Here is a 13,363-nt window from a genome sequence, read left to right as displayed (position 1 = left end):
ACTAACTTAATTTTTATGCATTTAGCACATTTATCAAAACATTATTTTATATTCTATATTGATTTATTAAACAAAGGAAATTTTATGTATAGCTAGGGGATTGAATTGACTGTTTATGGATGCCAAGATTTTAGAACTAGTAGATTTCATCCCCTCACATCTACTTTTAATTCAGAGATTGCAAGAAGAAAAATAAGCTTTCCAGTTTTTTAACTCCCAATTGGTATCTTGTCCTTGAATGAACTACTTACTGAACTGAACTAGTTGATTAAACTGAAATTAAGAAAATATTTTCTCTGCACCCTCAGAATAAGTTATTGCTGTCAAAAGCTAGTTTGACTCTCAACAAACTCTGGGATAAAGTGCTTAGCCAGTGATTTCCACAGGTTCACCTTTTTGATTTTCTTTAAAATTCATCAGCACTGCTTAATATCTTCTTTGTATTTAATTTAAATTATTTTAATATATTATAAAAACATTTAGGACTTCACATAGTTGGTCAACTTCAAATTTAATTTTAAGTAGTTTTTAAAAAATAAATATTTAGATAAAATGCTCAATTTTTACCTTTCATTATAATTCATTTACATGTATTGACAATTTAAATGATATAAGTATTAAATCTGAATATTCACTTTTCCACCCACGTATACTAATTCTTATCCATAACTATATAAAACAATGGATCAATATTTATTTACTAATCCATTTTAATGTGGCATGTAAGGGACAGTATTAGGAGGACCAATGCTGCTGCAGGGCTGTATTAACCCATCACTGACCCATACATTTCTGGGTCCCTGCCTTCTAATCTGAATAACTATGAACAGCTGATACACAGAAGAAGGGGAAAATAGAAATCTAAATGATGTTTACTTGCATATGTGCCACTGTAATAAATTCACATCCAGGCCTGTTCAGTTGTTGCTGTTGGAGAAGTAATTGATTTCTTTACCTGTGCCTTCCTCTCTCTTTGCCCTTGTTGGGAATGGGAAAGTTGTGTGTGAAGACGGTCTCTGCCCTCTTATCCTCTGGTATATATTTGCAAAAGCAAACTAAAAGAACTTCGCTTACGTGGGGAAGGATGTTAAAATGAAAGGTTTTTTGTAAACGTGTAACTGCTGAATTTTTCAGCAGTTATACGTTTATATGCGAGGGGGCGACGGCTCTGTGGGAGGAAGGAGGGGTGTCGTAGGTCTGTGAAGGTTAACCGATGAGCCCAGGTTCTTCGGTTAACTTATTTAACCATATATACTGTCACATCCCTACATTGGAGTGAGTGGTATTTTGACTAGCACACAGGGTTACAACACCACTCATTCAAGTGAGTGCAACTTTCTCAATTTTCATGCAAATCGACATTGATTTAATTGAAAAACCTCCAAATCCTCCCCCTGTCTTCCCTTCCCACCAAAGCATTCTCCCCACTCAGGGAATTAAAACACGGTCCATGTCTAATTTGCCTGTGAAAAATCTTTAATCTGGTCCTGGCTATGTGAAGAGAGGATCTAGGGATGGGGACTGCAGTCCTTGGACACAAATGGCTCCGTGCTTGAAGGACTCGCCCTGTAGTCCTGCCGCAGTTCCCCAAGCAGTGCTGCCGTAGTGTGCAATGGAGCTGAAGCAGCAGTGTCATGAGGAACCTTAAAAGGATGTGTGTGTATGTGTATCCTCTCCATATTTATAATAATCATAGCAGTTAGGTACAGCATCATTAATAACTTCACTTGATTACAGCTTAATTTCTGTAAGTGTATCCCATACGCACAATTTCAATAAGCTTGGACTATATTAAAAGCTTAAGGTGTCTATGTAATGTTCTCCTGTTAAGATGATTCCAGAAAAATCCAAAAAATGTCTGACCTTACTTATATGCAAGGACTCATTTTAAAATGAATTGTAATTTATAAACAAATTAAGAGATTTAACCGATCTTTAGAAAATTCATTCCATATTCAAAAAAAAAATGCTACTATTTTGTTGAGAATATGCTACCCGTTCTTCATAAATAAGAAAACAGCTGAATCCCTACTATAATGGCAAAACTCGCCTCTACGTCTGTGATGGAGCAGATAAATATATTACATGATTTGATTTCATTACTATGGAGTAGTCAGAGGTAGTTTATTATGTTGCATGACAGAAAAACAAACATGATTTTCCTATGTCAGAATGGTTTGTTAAGAAACATTTTTTGTCTGTTATCCACTTAGCAAACCTTTCATGTGTACTGGGTTTCTTTGGATTGTCTCCATTTTGGCTGAATCCAGCTGCCTGTTCCACTGCACCAAAAGAGCAGGCATTGTTGTGAGAGTGTGCACCCCATTAGCCTAGAGGAGTGCACTGAGCTGAGAGTCAGGTCAAAGATTTCTTCTTATGACTGCTGTTTGTATTTCTGTGCACTTCACAGACCTTTAAATTGACTTAAGTCTCAGGCCCCAACCTTGGAAAACAGTATTAGCCCCTGTGATTTTACAAACAGACTAATGGAGAGGTGTGCAAGGTCACTTCAGGTGGTTTGGGGAGGAGGATCCAAGCATCTTATCTGCTCAGCTACACTGCCTTTCAAATTGGATGTGCCAAACGAATGTATTTTAATGATCTTATCTGTGATCACTGCGTAACGTGTCCTTCCGAAGTCTAGAAACAGAATTCAAGATTTTTGATCTCCAGAATTCTACTTTTGGGGGAGTGGGAGGACATAGAATATGGGAGAACAGAGATCTTGACTTCTCAAATGATTTAAATTTGAGTTGAATGAACAGATCTGTCTTCTGATTGGGGAAAAAAAACGACCTTCCTGCTTTGGTATGGGCATTTGTTCCAAAAGCCTATCGACTTCCTTGTGAAAACCATCTCTGACTTCTCCCCAATGAAAACAGAATGGGAAAGCCAACAGGCATTCTGCATTGTAATGTGCAATCCTGAACCAAATCTGGTACATCATGGAGGCACATTATGCAGTCGGTGGCCTCTACACTTTCCAGATAGCATAAAAATAAATATTCTACTGCTATTTATCAAATAGCTGTGTACTCCACTAACAAAGTGCCAAATTCCCCTCTAGTGATTATTCTCTGTAGATCTGTGGTTTTCAACCTTTTTTGTTTAATTTGTTGACACCCCTCCCCCCCCCCAAATGTGAATGTAGGTGCAGACCCCTTTCGAAAACAGACTTAGTCTGTGGACCCTCAAGGGACCATGGACCACAGATTGAAAACCATTATCTAGAGCAGGAGTGGACAATAACACGGTGGAGCTTCACTAGGGTTAGCTCCAGCAGGCCACCACTGCTATATTTACCTGCATGGCCGTAGGTACCGGCTATTGCAGCTCTCATTGGCTGCAAATCACTTTTCCATTCAATGGGAGTTCCAGAGTGCGGTGTCCCAGTCTGTGCCGCTTCCCATTCCCATTGGTTGGGAATGGCGATCCGCAGATAAGGGAAGCTGCAGTTGCTGCTACCTGTGGCCATGCAGGTAAATATAGTGGTGGGGGCTCATCAGAAGCTGACCCTGGTAGCCTGGATCCAGCCTTCAGGTCAGTATTTGCCTATCCCTGATCTAGAGGATAATATTTGTTCCTGTAATGGAGGTACTTGGAATCCAAATTCTAAGTTTCAAACCCTGCTGATAGTCCATTTTGGGGGGAAGATTTTATGGTTGCATGTAACAGTTTTTTCCCTCCAGTTTGCATTTGTTTGTTTTTTTTAAACAAAATTCAATAGCTGTATTTAACTCTCAGCATGAAAAAAATCCTCCAAAATAGATTTTATTGTTAAAGCATTTATAATCTGTCAGTTATTTTGCATTGTGTAACAGATTACAGGTGTTCTAAGTTTTGTTTGCTGATATCATACACACCGGGATGTTTGAAGATTGCGAAGGATGCCTCGTAGTTTATTTGAGTTGATGTGATAGTAACTTGTTTAGTTGTGTAATAGATGATTTTCTGTGGTACATCTCAAGAAAAGCTCAGGAAGCTCAGTTTCCCTGTGTGGTCACTACACCATAAAAATTCAATCTGGCATTCAGATTTCTGCTATAAGCACCGTACCTATCTATGCTGTTGATCCAGAAAGGCAATGTTTGCATATACACTTATCCACAGGCTGTCTTTACATATTTAGTCGTAAAGGCAGCTCTAAATAAACCCAAATAATTATTCCAGAGTCTGAGAACACTTGAAACTATTAAATGCATCACTGCTAGACAAATTCAGATTGGAATTAAAGCATAAATTTTTAACAGTGAAGGGTAATTAACCTTTGGAACAATTTACCAACGGTCAGGGATTCTTCATCACTGACGTTTTTTAAATCAAGCTTGGATCTTCTAAAATATATGCTGTAGAATTTATTTTGGGGAAGTTTTGTGACCTGTGTTATGCGGGAGGTCAGATTAGATTATCACAGTTTGGAATCTATAGTAACTTTCTGTCTGTGAGACAGATTGTATAATTATTTTAAACAAAAAATAGGGTATGATTTTCAGTAAATGCTAACTGCAACTAATGTATAAGGATCATTTGGCTTTGAATAGGCATAAAATGCCAATTTTATTTCAATTTTGATGTGGTTGTAAGTTATTGTATTTTGTGGTGTTCTGCCTACTTGGTTTCAATTTGCACACTTCTCTGATTGCCAACCAATCGTGTGTTAAGTCTGTTTGTTCATAGTGGTTGTATTTAGCAAAAAATAAAACACTGAATAAATTAATTGGCTTAAATGTGTTTCCTTTTAAAAATAGGAAACTTCTGACATTTGTCTTTCTAACTGGAAATACTACTCTTGATTTGTAGTTTCATGTTTCTGTGTTAATACTTTCGTTTTTATTTACATGACTCTTTTACAAAAAAAATGTACAGAGGTATGTGGTAGCCAGCTAAGTCTGACTGCTGCTTAAATCTTTTAAGATAAAAATAGAGTAGATTAAGCAGCCAAGTTTATAATATTGTCTTTTTGTTCTTCCCTTTTCTTATCCCCCATGTACCATCCAGATTCACCTGTCTGGAAAATCTGTTTCTTTCCATATTGTAAAATGTCATACACATCTACGTCACTCTATCAGTAAGAATAACAAACTATAATGTGGTGTTCATGGAGTCTTTAATGCAGTTGGATTGTTTAGGTTCCATGTTAGCTCTTTCAACAGCAGTCCTTTTTACATTCAAGTAGAAACCTGAGTTTTTTTTAAAGTTGCCATTATTATTTTAAAAAATATCTAGTGATGAAAATAAAGTAGATGGACCTGAAGACCTCTTGGAGGTCCCTTACTGCCCTACATTTCTATGTTAAGTACATTTTGAAAATATGTTTTGCTTTTTGTTATAGGTAAAGCGGAATGTGTATGACCTAACTAGCATCCCTGTTCGTCACCAATTGTGGGAAGGCTGGCCGCCTTCTGCCACAGATGACTCAGTAAGTAGTTTCATCTCTATTTGTTTTTTCCAGTAAATATGTGACTGTTCCCAGATTTATTATCCAACTCTGGTAATAGCCTTTATTGTCTTATGTTCCGAAAGTACAGCAGTGATAAAAGTACAAGTTATTTTTATCCTTAACATGTAAGTTGTTCCATGAAGCTTTTTTGCATGGACAATGGTAAGTGCATGCTTCCGTGCATTGTTGGGTGGGACCCAAAATGCTCTGTACTTTTCAGGATTAAGTCCTTTCTGAGATGAGAAATCAATGGGAGAACTTGGTGTGATATGCACTTTGGTCCTAATTCAGGAAAGCATTCCTGTTTAGGAAAGCACTTAAAGCACATACTTACGTATATTATTGAATTGGACCCAGACAGTGTTTCCTGTAAGCTGTGCACTTGAGCGACTACCGAGGAGAGATTCAGGTGCAGCCCAGCTCATTGGCAGAGCGCCACAACTGCCCACAGCTGGCAGCATGTATTTGTACTGGTGGTGCACATCCACACATGCCTTAGTGCACATAAATTTATTTCGCACATGGGTGGACAAAAATTTAGAGGGAACATTGGGCCAAGGGACCCAACTTATCACATTACTTAGGTACATGTATAACTTGAAGCAGGCAAACCATCCAAATGAAGTCTTTGGGACTACTTGCATAGAATCACAGGACTGGAAGGAACCTCATGAGGTCGTCTAGCCAGACCCCTGCACTCATGACATACTTAAACATGGTCTAGATAATTAGCTATGGGCTTCAGTATCCTGCTGTGCTCCAGCTGTAAGACTTTAAAAGGTTGCACCCCAAATTAAGGCACCTATAAAAACAGAATACATGTAAACTTGTAACTGATCAGAATGTGGAGAACATTACTTCTATTTCCTAACTGGTAATTTTAAAATTCCCAATATTTAAAATCAGAGAAAAATATTCATTTGCCCGTGTGGGCTGATATTTCTGCAGCTCCAACTCACTAATTAGATATTTTTGCTCACAATTTCATATAATCATAGAGAGTCTAAGTGTAGAAAAATGTTAGACATTTTATCCCACCTTCTTTTAATGCATGATTGCTTCCTACTATATATTTCAGAGCATTTCTGTTTTTTTTTCTTGAGCTATTTCTATTTTCCCAAAGTAATACATTGGTAATACAGGGTTGGAGACAGAAAGATGAAAAGGAGTTTTTAGTGGACTAATTTTCATCTTTGAATAAAAACAAAATGCTACATTTCTTAAAGGGTTCAGTATAAGCCATACTAAATGTGGCCATTTTATAAAGTAAAAATAAAGTAAGAATTTGCCTTATATAAATACTGAAATAACAATATTTTGAAGATATGACTATTGATTTCTAGTCAGATCTTCTGACAATAACCTGAATGCTGTATTTTTCAAAAAGGATTGTGCAAAGGATTTAAGCCAATGAAGCAAAAGAAAGACTGACGACACTTTTAACATAACTGTAAAATAGCTCTTTGCTTGTCCTTATAGCTGTAGTAGCTAATTTTGAGTTACATTCAGAGATCTGTGTCTGTGTATTGGAGGGTAAAAATAGAGACTGTTTTTAAGTCTGTTTTTACAAGTCACATTGTTGCAGGTGAATTTTTCCCATTTTCATGTCTAATGAAATTGGCGAATGTTGAGTCATCTGCTCCAAGGCAGGAGAGTCCTCAAAGCTCACTGCTTAAATCTGGTGCAGCTGAGACATGTCAGCTGTGTAAACAGATCAGTATGTGTTACCAACAAAAATATAATTAATTTCTTTCTGAAATTAGAGGCCATAACTTAATACTATGAAGATTTATCTTTAGTGAAAACAGTCTGAGAAAGTCTGGAAACTTCTACTTGTCAGCTACATACATCTATTTAGTAATGGTTTATCTGTTTAAATTGCTCTTTAATGGCAGATTTTTTTTTCAACCACTGTTGATTGTGTTATATAGTGTTCTCAGAGTGGTGTATTGTATACAAGTATGGTACTAATTCACAATTAGGGAGCTAAAGGAGGACTTGATTAGAATACTTTTTTTCATTTACATTTTATGCCGCATAAGAAATACTTTGTAATACCACAGGAGGTTTTTTCAGTACAGTTCTCGTTAACCTTTGGCTTAGCAAACAGAACAACTAAATAGACTTCCCATAATTGGATTCCTGTATCATCTTGAGTCTCTTATGAACGAGATAGATTTCAGTCTTCTGACGTTATCAGGAAAATCAGTGAAGTCATTAGTTACTTAAAACGTTACCTCATCTCCCTTTAGGGTTAAAAAGGTTCTCAGCTTATAGTTTTATTTATAGACTATATGAATTATCAATAACTCTTCCAGTTCTTTTTGCACACTTTCACCAAGGAACTAGGTATTGAAAGCTCTACAAGTGGGGGAATGTTTTCATGCTGTGACAGTTTAACTGTGAGAAACAAGACACATACAAGCCTGCAGGAATCTCATTTTACACTTTTAACAAGGGCGCATTTTTAGTTCCAAGAGGGTCTGAATAATTTTAGCAAAGTGAATTAAGTTTGTTCCTTGAATTAAAAGGGAAACAATGTGAATATATCAGGGTTTTTAGACCATTTTTTCTATTTTAGAGGGGCATTACTTATGGAACAAATTTAATATTAAAGATTGGAGTGTTCTTAATATTTTTTTCTGATATTTGCCATTCTTTACCATTGACTGATGTCATGCAGTTTTAAAAATTAGGATAGAGTGTTTAAAAATTAATAGTAGTTCATTGTAAATAAGTTCACAGGCAATGCAAAATTGTTATTTTAACATCTGATGATTGTACAGATCTGAATACTACCCATCCTGTAAATTGAGAACTGAGACAGAATATTCCACCTAAAGCTGTAAAACTGTGGTACACTTGCTTTTGTTTTATGTGTGTATACGAACTTTTAAGATTGTTCTGATCATAGTGTCATAATCACCCATTTAAATTAATACTAACCTTTCAAATGTACATAAAACTTCTCCTAGAGATCAATACCCTAGTATTTTAGTAAGAGTTTTTAAATGCAGAAATATTTTTATTTCTTTCCATTAAAAAAAATTGACACTGATTTTACAGGTGTTTCCTTATCTGATTTGGTTACGTATGAACATTTGGGGTGAAATTTTGGCCCCATTGAAGTCAGTGGATTTTCCATGTATTTCATTGGGATGAAAATTTCATTTCTGGTTTTTGTGCTATTGTCACTAACCTGAAACCACTAGAACCCAATGGTTATTTTTATTAAAGTTATTCCTGGTCATGTCACTAGACCGTTTGTGCTAAGCCTAGAAAGGAGTTCACTGTTTTACTTAAGACAAGTCATCCCTATATGCCTGTGAGAAAGATCTGCTTTTCCCATAATTGGCAATGAATGTATTTCTTAAAGTACATTCAATCCTGTGTGGAAATATATACAAAGCCTACACACTACAGTACTTAAATCCAGCATTTCCAGTTCCTATGAATTTATCTCAGGTAATTAGCTTCTACAGTAATGTGTGAACTGTTGTGAAAATACAAAAATCTTCTGCCTTTATGATTTTTGGGAGAAATAAACAGAGAAATAGAGACTACCCAATACCTTGTAGCCAAAGGGAAGACATACTGAGATGCAAGCCATGGTTCGATGAGTTCGAGCCCTACCTCTTTCATTGACTGCTGCTAATATTTCTGTGCCCTTTATGGGCCTCTATTGTTAATCAAGATTTTGTATCTCTGTTTTAGGAAAGCTATCCATCCTCAACCTATAATGCAGATAAAAATAATGGACATTTTGCAGAAATTGGGAATAGAATCCCATTCACTAATAGAACAGAGCATTGTGATGTCTTGCCAAATTATGTACTTGTGTAACACAGTGTAGCTTTCAGTCATTAGACCACATATGGAGGTTTTTGATGGTTGCTTCCTTCATGCTGACAGATCTGGTTCTTTAGATAACTAATGCAGACTTGTGCTTTTGGATCTAGAATCCCCAGGTTCATTGCCCAAAGATGATACAAAAAGTTTTGTTACATTAGGCTAGACCTACTTGATTGTGCTTTAACTACGGAGAACGGAATCAATGCTAGCAATGCTGATGCCCACTATTCCAGTGCTTACTCACAATTAGTTGAGTAAGTCACTGGTAAGGTATGTGCTCTGTCTCTGTATGGGCTAAAGAGTTTAAAAAAAAAAAAAAAGGTTTCCCACATCAGTAGCTCTTATGGAAATGGAAGGGTTCTGTGCTGAGGATATGAAGGCTGTAGGTTCAAATTATGCTAATGACTTATGAGAGAGAAAACTAAAAATCATGATTGGGAAAAAAAACATTTTTTGAGGGGGGGAAGGTTTGAGTCAGTTTTTAACATTTGCATTTGGCAACATGTTTCCTCATTTAAGCCCTCAGAAGAAGTCCTTAAGCAGCAATGCATGGCCTTCTTTAGGCTTTGTAGAATGGAATTAAATCGCTGCATATTTTGGTTGAGCCATGTGAAAGCAATCTAGGAGATTTAGACACACAGTCTGCTAATTTTACATAATTTTCATGGATGGTGTTTTTCATTCTCCTACATTACTTTGACATTGTTAACCTGTTTGCTTCTGGTTTGATCTGACTGAATATATGACTGTCTCATAGTAATTGTAACTCAATTGAATGTTTCAATTTGTTGGTATTTGTATTTATTCTAATGAGATTTGATTTAACTACAACCTCAAACTCTGTACCTCTGTCAACGATACATTGCTAGAATTTTGTAATGTTCTGTAGTTACATTGAAATTGCATTTGGCATTTTTTGTAATATTTATTGCCCAGAGTTGTCTTCACTTTCCAAAGTATATGCAAGTTTCAGAAGCAAAGACTTCAGATTCAATATAATAGGTCTAGCAGATGAGCCACCTCTTAATTTTTAAGAACTAAGAAGAATACTCTTAGACTAAACTTTCTTGTCATGGATTTAACTGGAAGATTTCAATTTTACAGTGTTAATGCTTACCACGTGGTTGGGAAGGCATTATGGACAATGTCCAACCTTGGCATTTCATGCCAAGATGCTGTTTAGGCAAATTCCAGTAAAAGCGTAAAACATAATATTTTTGTATAATTGAATTAAAAGAATTCTTAATATATTTCAGGCTCACGGTCTTTCCACTGTTTCTTACAGCTTGCTTGGGTGTGCTGGCTTGGATGAGAAATGTCACTTTCTGGTTGAAGTACTTGTTCTTTCTCTTTGAAACAGATTGTAGTTGTCATCAGTCTCTTTTTCAATAGTATTGTTTTCAATTGACAATAAGTAGTCACATGTCTCTGAAACACAGTGGTTCACAGGCAGAATATTTGTGTACAACTTAATTTAGAAACACACTTACCTCCATATTATCAAAGGAAATCAGATTTACCCATTGTTGATAAGATACATTTTATTTTGGTGCATTCATGAGGAAGTTCATTCAGAATAAGATCTGAGCACATTTGGAAAATGCACAATAAAGGATTTAGATTTAGAATTTTCTTACTGGTGTAACTGGTTGATAGTTGACATTTAAAATATGCCAAAGTAGTGACCTAATAATCTACCCAAAATCGGTATTCTATTTTAAAGTTCAAAGTCACAGAGGTAACAAAAGTCTTATGCAACTGCACAAAGATTTATATTGTGTGAAAAATTATAGTCATTATATAATGATATTTTAAAATCTGGTCAGATTAGATTTGCTAATTTGCATTTTATTAAGAGAGTTTTTCAAATTCATCATATTTAAGATCACTTGCAACCTCTTGTTCCATGTGTTCATCTCTCCCAAGGTAGCTAAGGTGCTGTCTCCACCAAATTTTCAGTTGTTTGACATCCCAGAAATGAAAGAAAAAGGAAAGCAAACTCTACTTTTGGACATAGCTGAGGACATTTCTTTGAGACCAAACTTGAACTCAGCCACATCTAAAAATGGATGATTGCCTATATTAGGTGTCACATCAGGGATCCCCAGTTTTCTTTAGTTCATTCTACTCCAGACTCATTGGTGATGTCAGCAGCCAATAACAGGATGAAAATTCCTTGGTCGTTCACACCTTCAGTTTGCCTAACAATGGGGAAAAATGATTTTTAGGATGGAGCAAAATTTATTCCTCATGTAATCTCAGTATTCACATGATCAAGTATGAATTTTATCTATGAGAAAAGATGCTTTTGCTAGCTTATTATCTTCCTGCAGAACAGAAAGAAGCTGGTGACTGAAGAGAATTTGGTTGTCTAAGCATGTCTTGTGTGTGGAATCTGACACTATAGGGACTTTGGCTCATAGAGTGGCATTTGTGGTTTCTCTGAAACATGTCTCCTTCCTCAAAGCAGTGAGCCTTTCACTTGAGAATCGGGTCCTTATGGCAAATTTCTTGTTTAAAGGGAAGGTCCACTTCCATCTCAGAACGGACACTGGAGAGATGAAATAAAGGAAGTTCACATCTAAGTCTCAGGAACTCCTTCATCCAGGGCAGAAGAGAAATCCCACCCTGTCCTCCTCCTTCTGTTACAAGGCCACTCATCAGGCAGTGCCTCTAGCATCAGAAGACATATGACAATGGAAAACCATTCAGGCAACCTGCCATCTTGTTAAATATATAACACTGCTAATATCTGCAATTTTTTGCTTTTTCATCTTCCCTCTTGAAGAAAAGAAGCATCGGTGCAACTTGCTAGGTTCACTTATCTCTCCAGTGAGGAGTGGCGGCGTTCCCTGGTTAATCTAATTCCCTGTGTGGAATTTGCTTAAAAAATGACAAAAGCCAAAGTCAGTTTCAAGTTCAAAGTGCTTGTAAACCAAAGTTATCTTTGTGTTTCTCCAGGAAGTCAGATCCAGCACCCTTTGCTGCTGCCAAACCCAGGCAGAGTAAAATCAGCTTGATTCTAGGTGATTTCACAGTGGATATTTAGAATTATGTGGGGAAACACTGAAGCAATCCAGAATTATGTAAACTTTGTCCCATAGCTGCTTTTTCATTTCTTATTGCACTAGCTAGTGCTATTTTGTGTATCAGCGCTTTTAAAACTGCTTTAGAAACGTCACTCTTTTTTTTTTTTTGAGACTGCTGTCTCTGGCTCTAATTGGGGTTCCAATCATTCTTCTGAAGGAAGAATAACTGCGGTCACCTTTCATCTTCTTAATCTTTAATTATCTGATGTTTAGTGGGGTTTCTTTTGTTATTGTTTAAAACCAGCTTGACTTGTGGTTGCTTTATGGACCAGTTTATTGCCAGCTCTTGAGCAGGCATACAAGGTGACACAGTACAGATAGCTTTGCCCTTCTCTGGAGCCAGGGCTGGATGAAGACAGGGCTTGAGGGGCTGTGGACTATCCCTTCTGATGGGGGAGCTGCTCCTCGTTCTGCCATTCCTCCCCCCGCTGCCCTGGCTGGAGCCACAGCATTATGGGTGTGTCTAAGCATAAGGGATCGGTCGGCAAAGGCTTCCCCAGCTGACAGATCCGCATCTAGACTGCCACGTTGTGTCGGATCAGCTGATCATCAGCATAGCGTGGCGGCCATGTTTATTTTAATGAAGCGGGGATTATTTAAATCCGCGCTTCTTTGACTATGCCAAATAAACTAATTTATATGGCTCCGTCGACGGAGCCATGTAGTTTAGACATACCCCATGAATGCAGGGAAGGTCTGTCCCCATGCTGCCTTCACCTGGAGCCTCTGCCACCGTAGCTCCCATTGGTCGGGAATAGCAGCCAATGGGAGCTGTTGGGGGCAGTACCCGCAGGCAAGTGCAGGGTAGTGAGAGCTGCGTAGAGCCACCTATTCCCCCACCACGAAATGGTAGTTGTCCCAAGTAAGCACCCTGCACCCCAACCACCCACCCAGCCCTGAGCCCCCCTCTCGTGTACCCTAAATCCCTAAAGCCCTCTCAGACCTTGCACTTCCACACAAAGTCCCAGCCCTGTGCCCACTC

General features: G+C 37.4%; 1 protein-coding gene across 4 annotated transcripts in view; it reads left to right on the top strand.

Moving 5' to 3' along the window:
• The window catches only part of FAF1 (Fas associated factor 1), a 303,972-nt gene that overhangs the window by 162,572 nt on the left and 128,037 nt on the right, over positions 1-13,363 (top strand). For all 4 annotated transcript variants that reach the window (XM_075935955.1, XM_075935954.1, XM_006126427.4 and 1 more), the window contains one exon: positions 5,333-5,419. In XM_075935955.1, the coding sequence (XP_075792070.1) occupies positions 5,333-5,419 (87 nt within the window). The remainder of the gene's footprint in view (positions 1-5,332; positions 5,420-13,363) is intronic.

The sequence above is a fragment of the Pelodiscus sinensis genome, chromosome 9 (genome assembly GCF_049634645.1).
Source record: "Pelodiscus sinensis isolate JC-2024 chromosome 9, ASM4963464v1, whole genome shotgun sequence".
In the NCBI taxonomy this organism is placed as follows: Eukaryota; Metazoa; Chordata; order Testudines; family Trionychidae; genus Pelodiscus; species Pelodiscus sinensis.
Note: the sequence above shows the minus strand (reverse complement) of the source record. Positions and strands in the feature narration are given on the sequence as shown.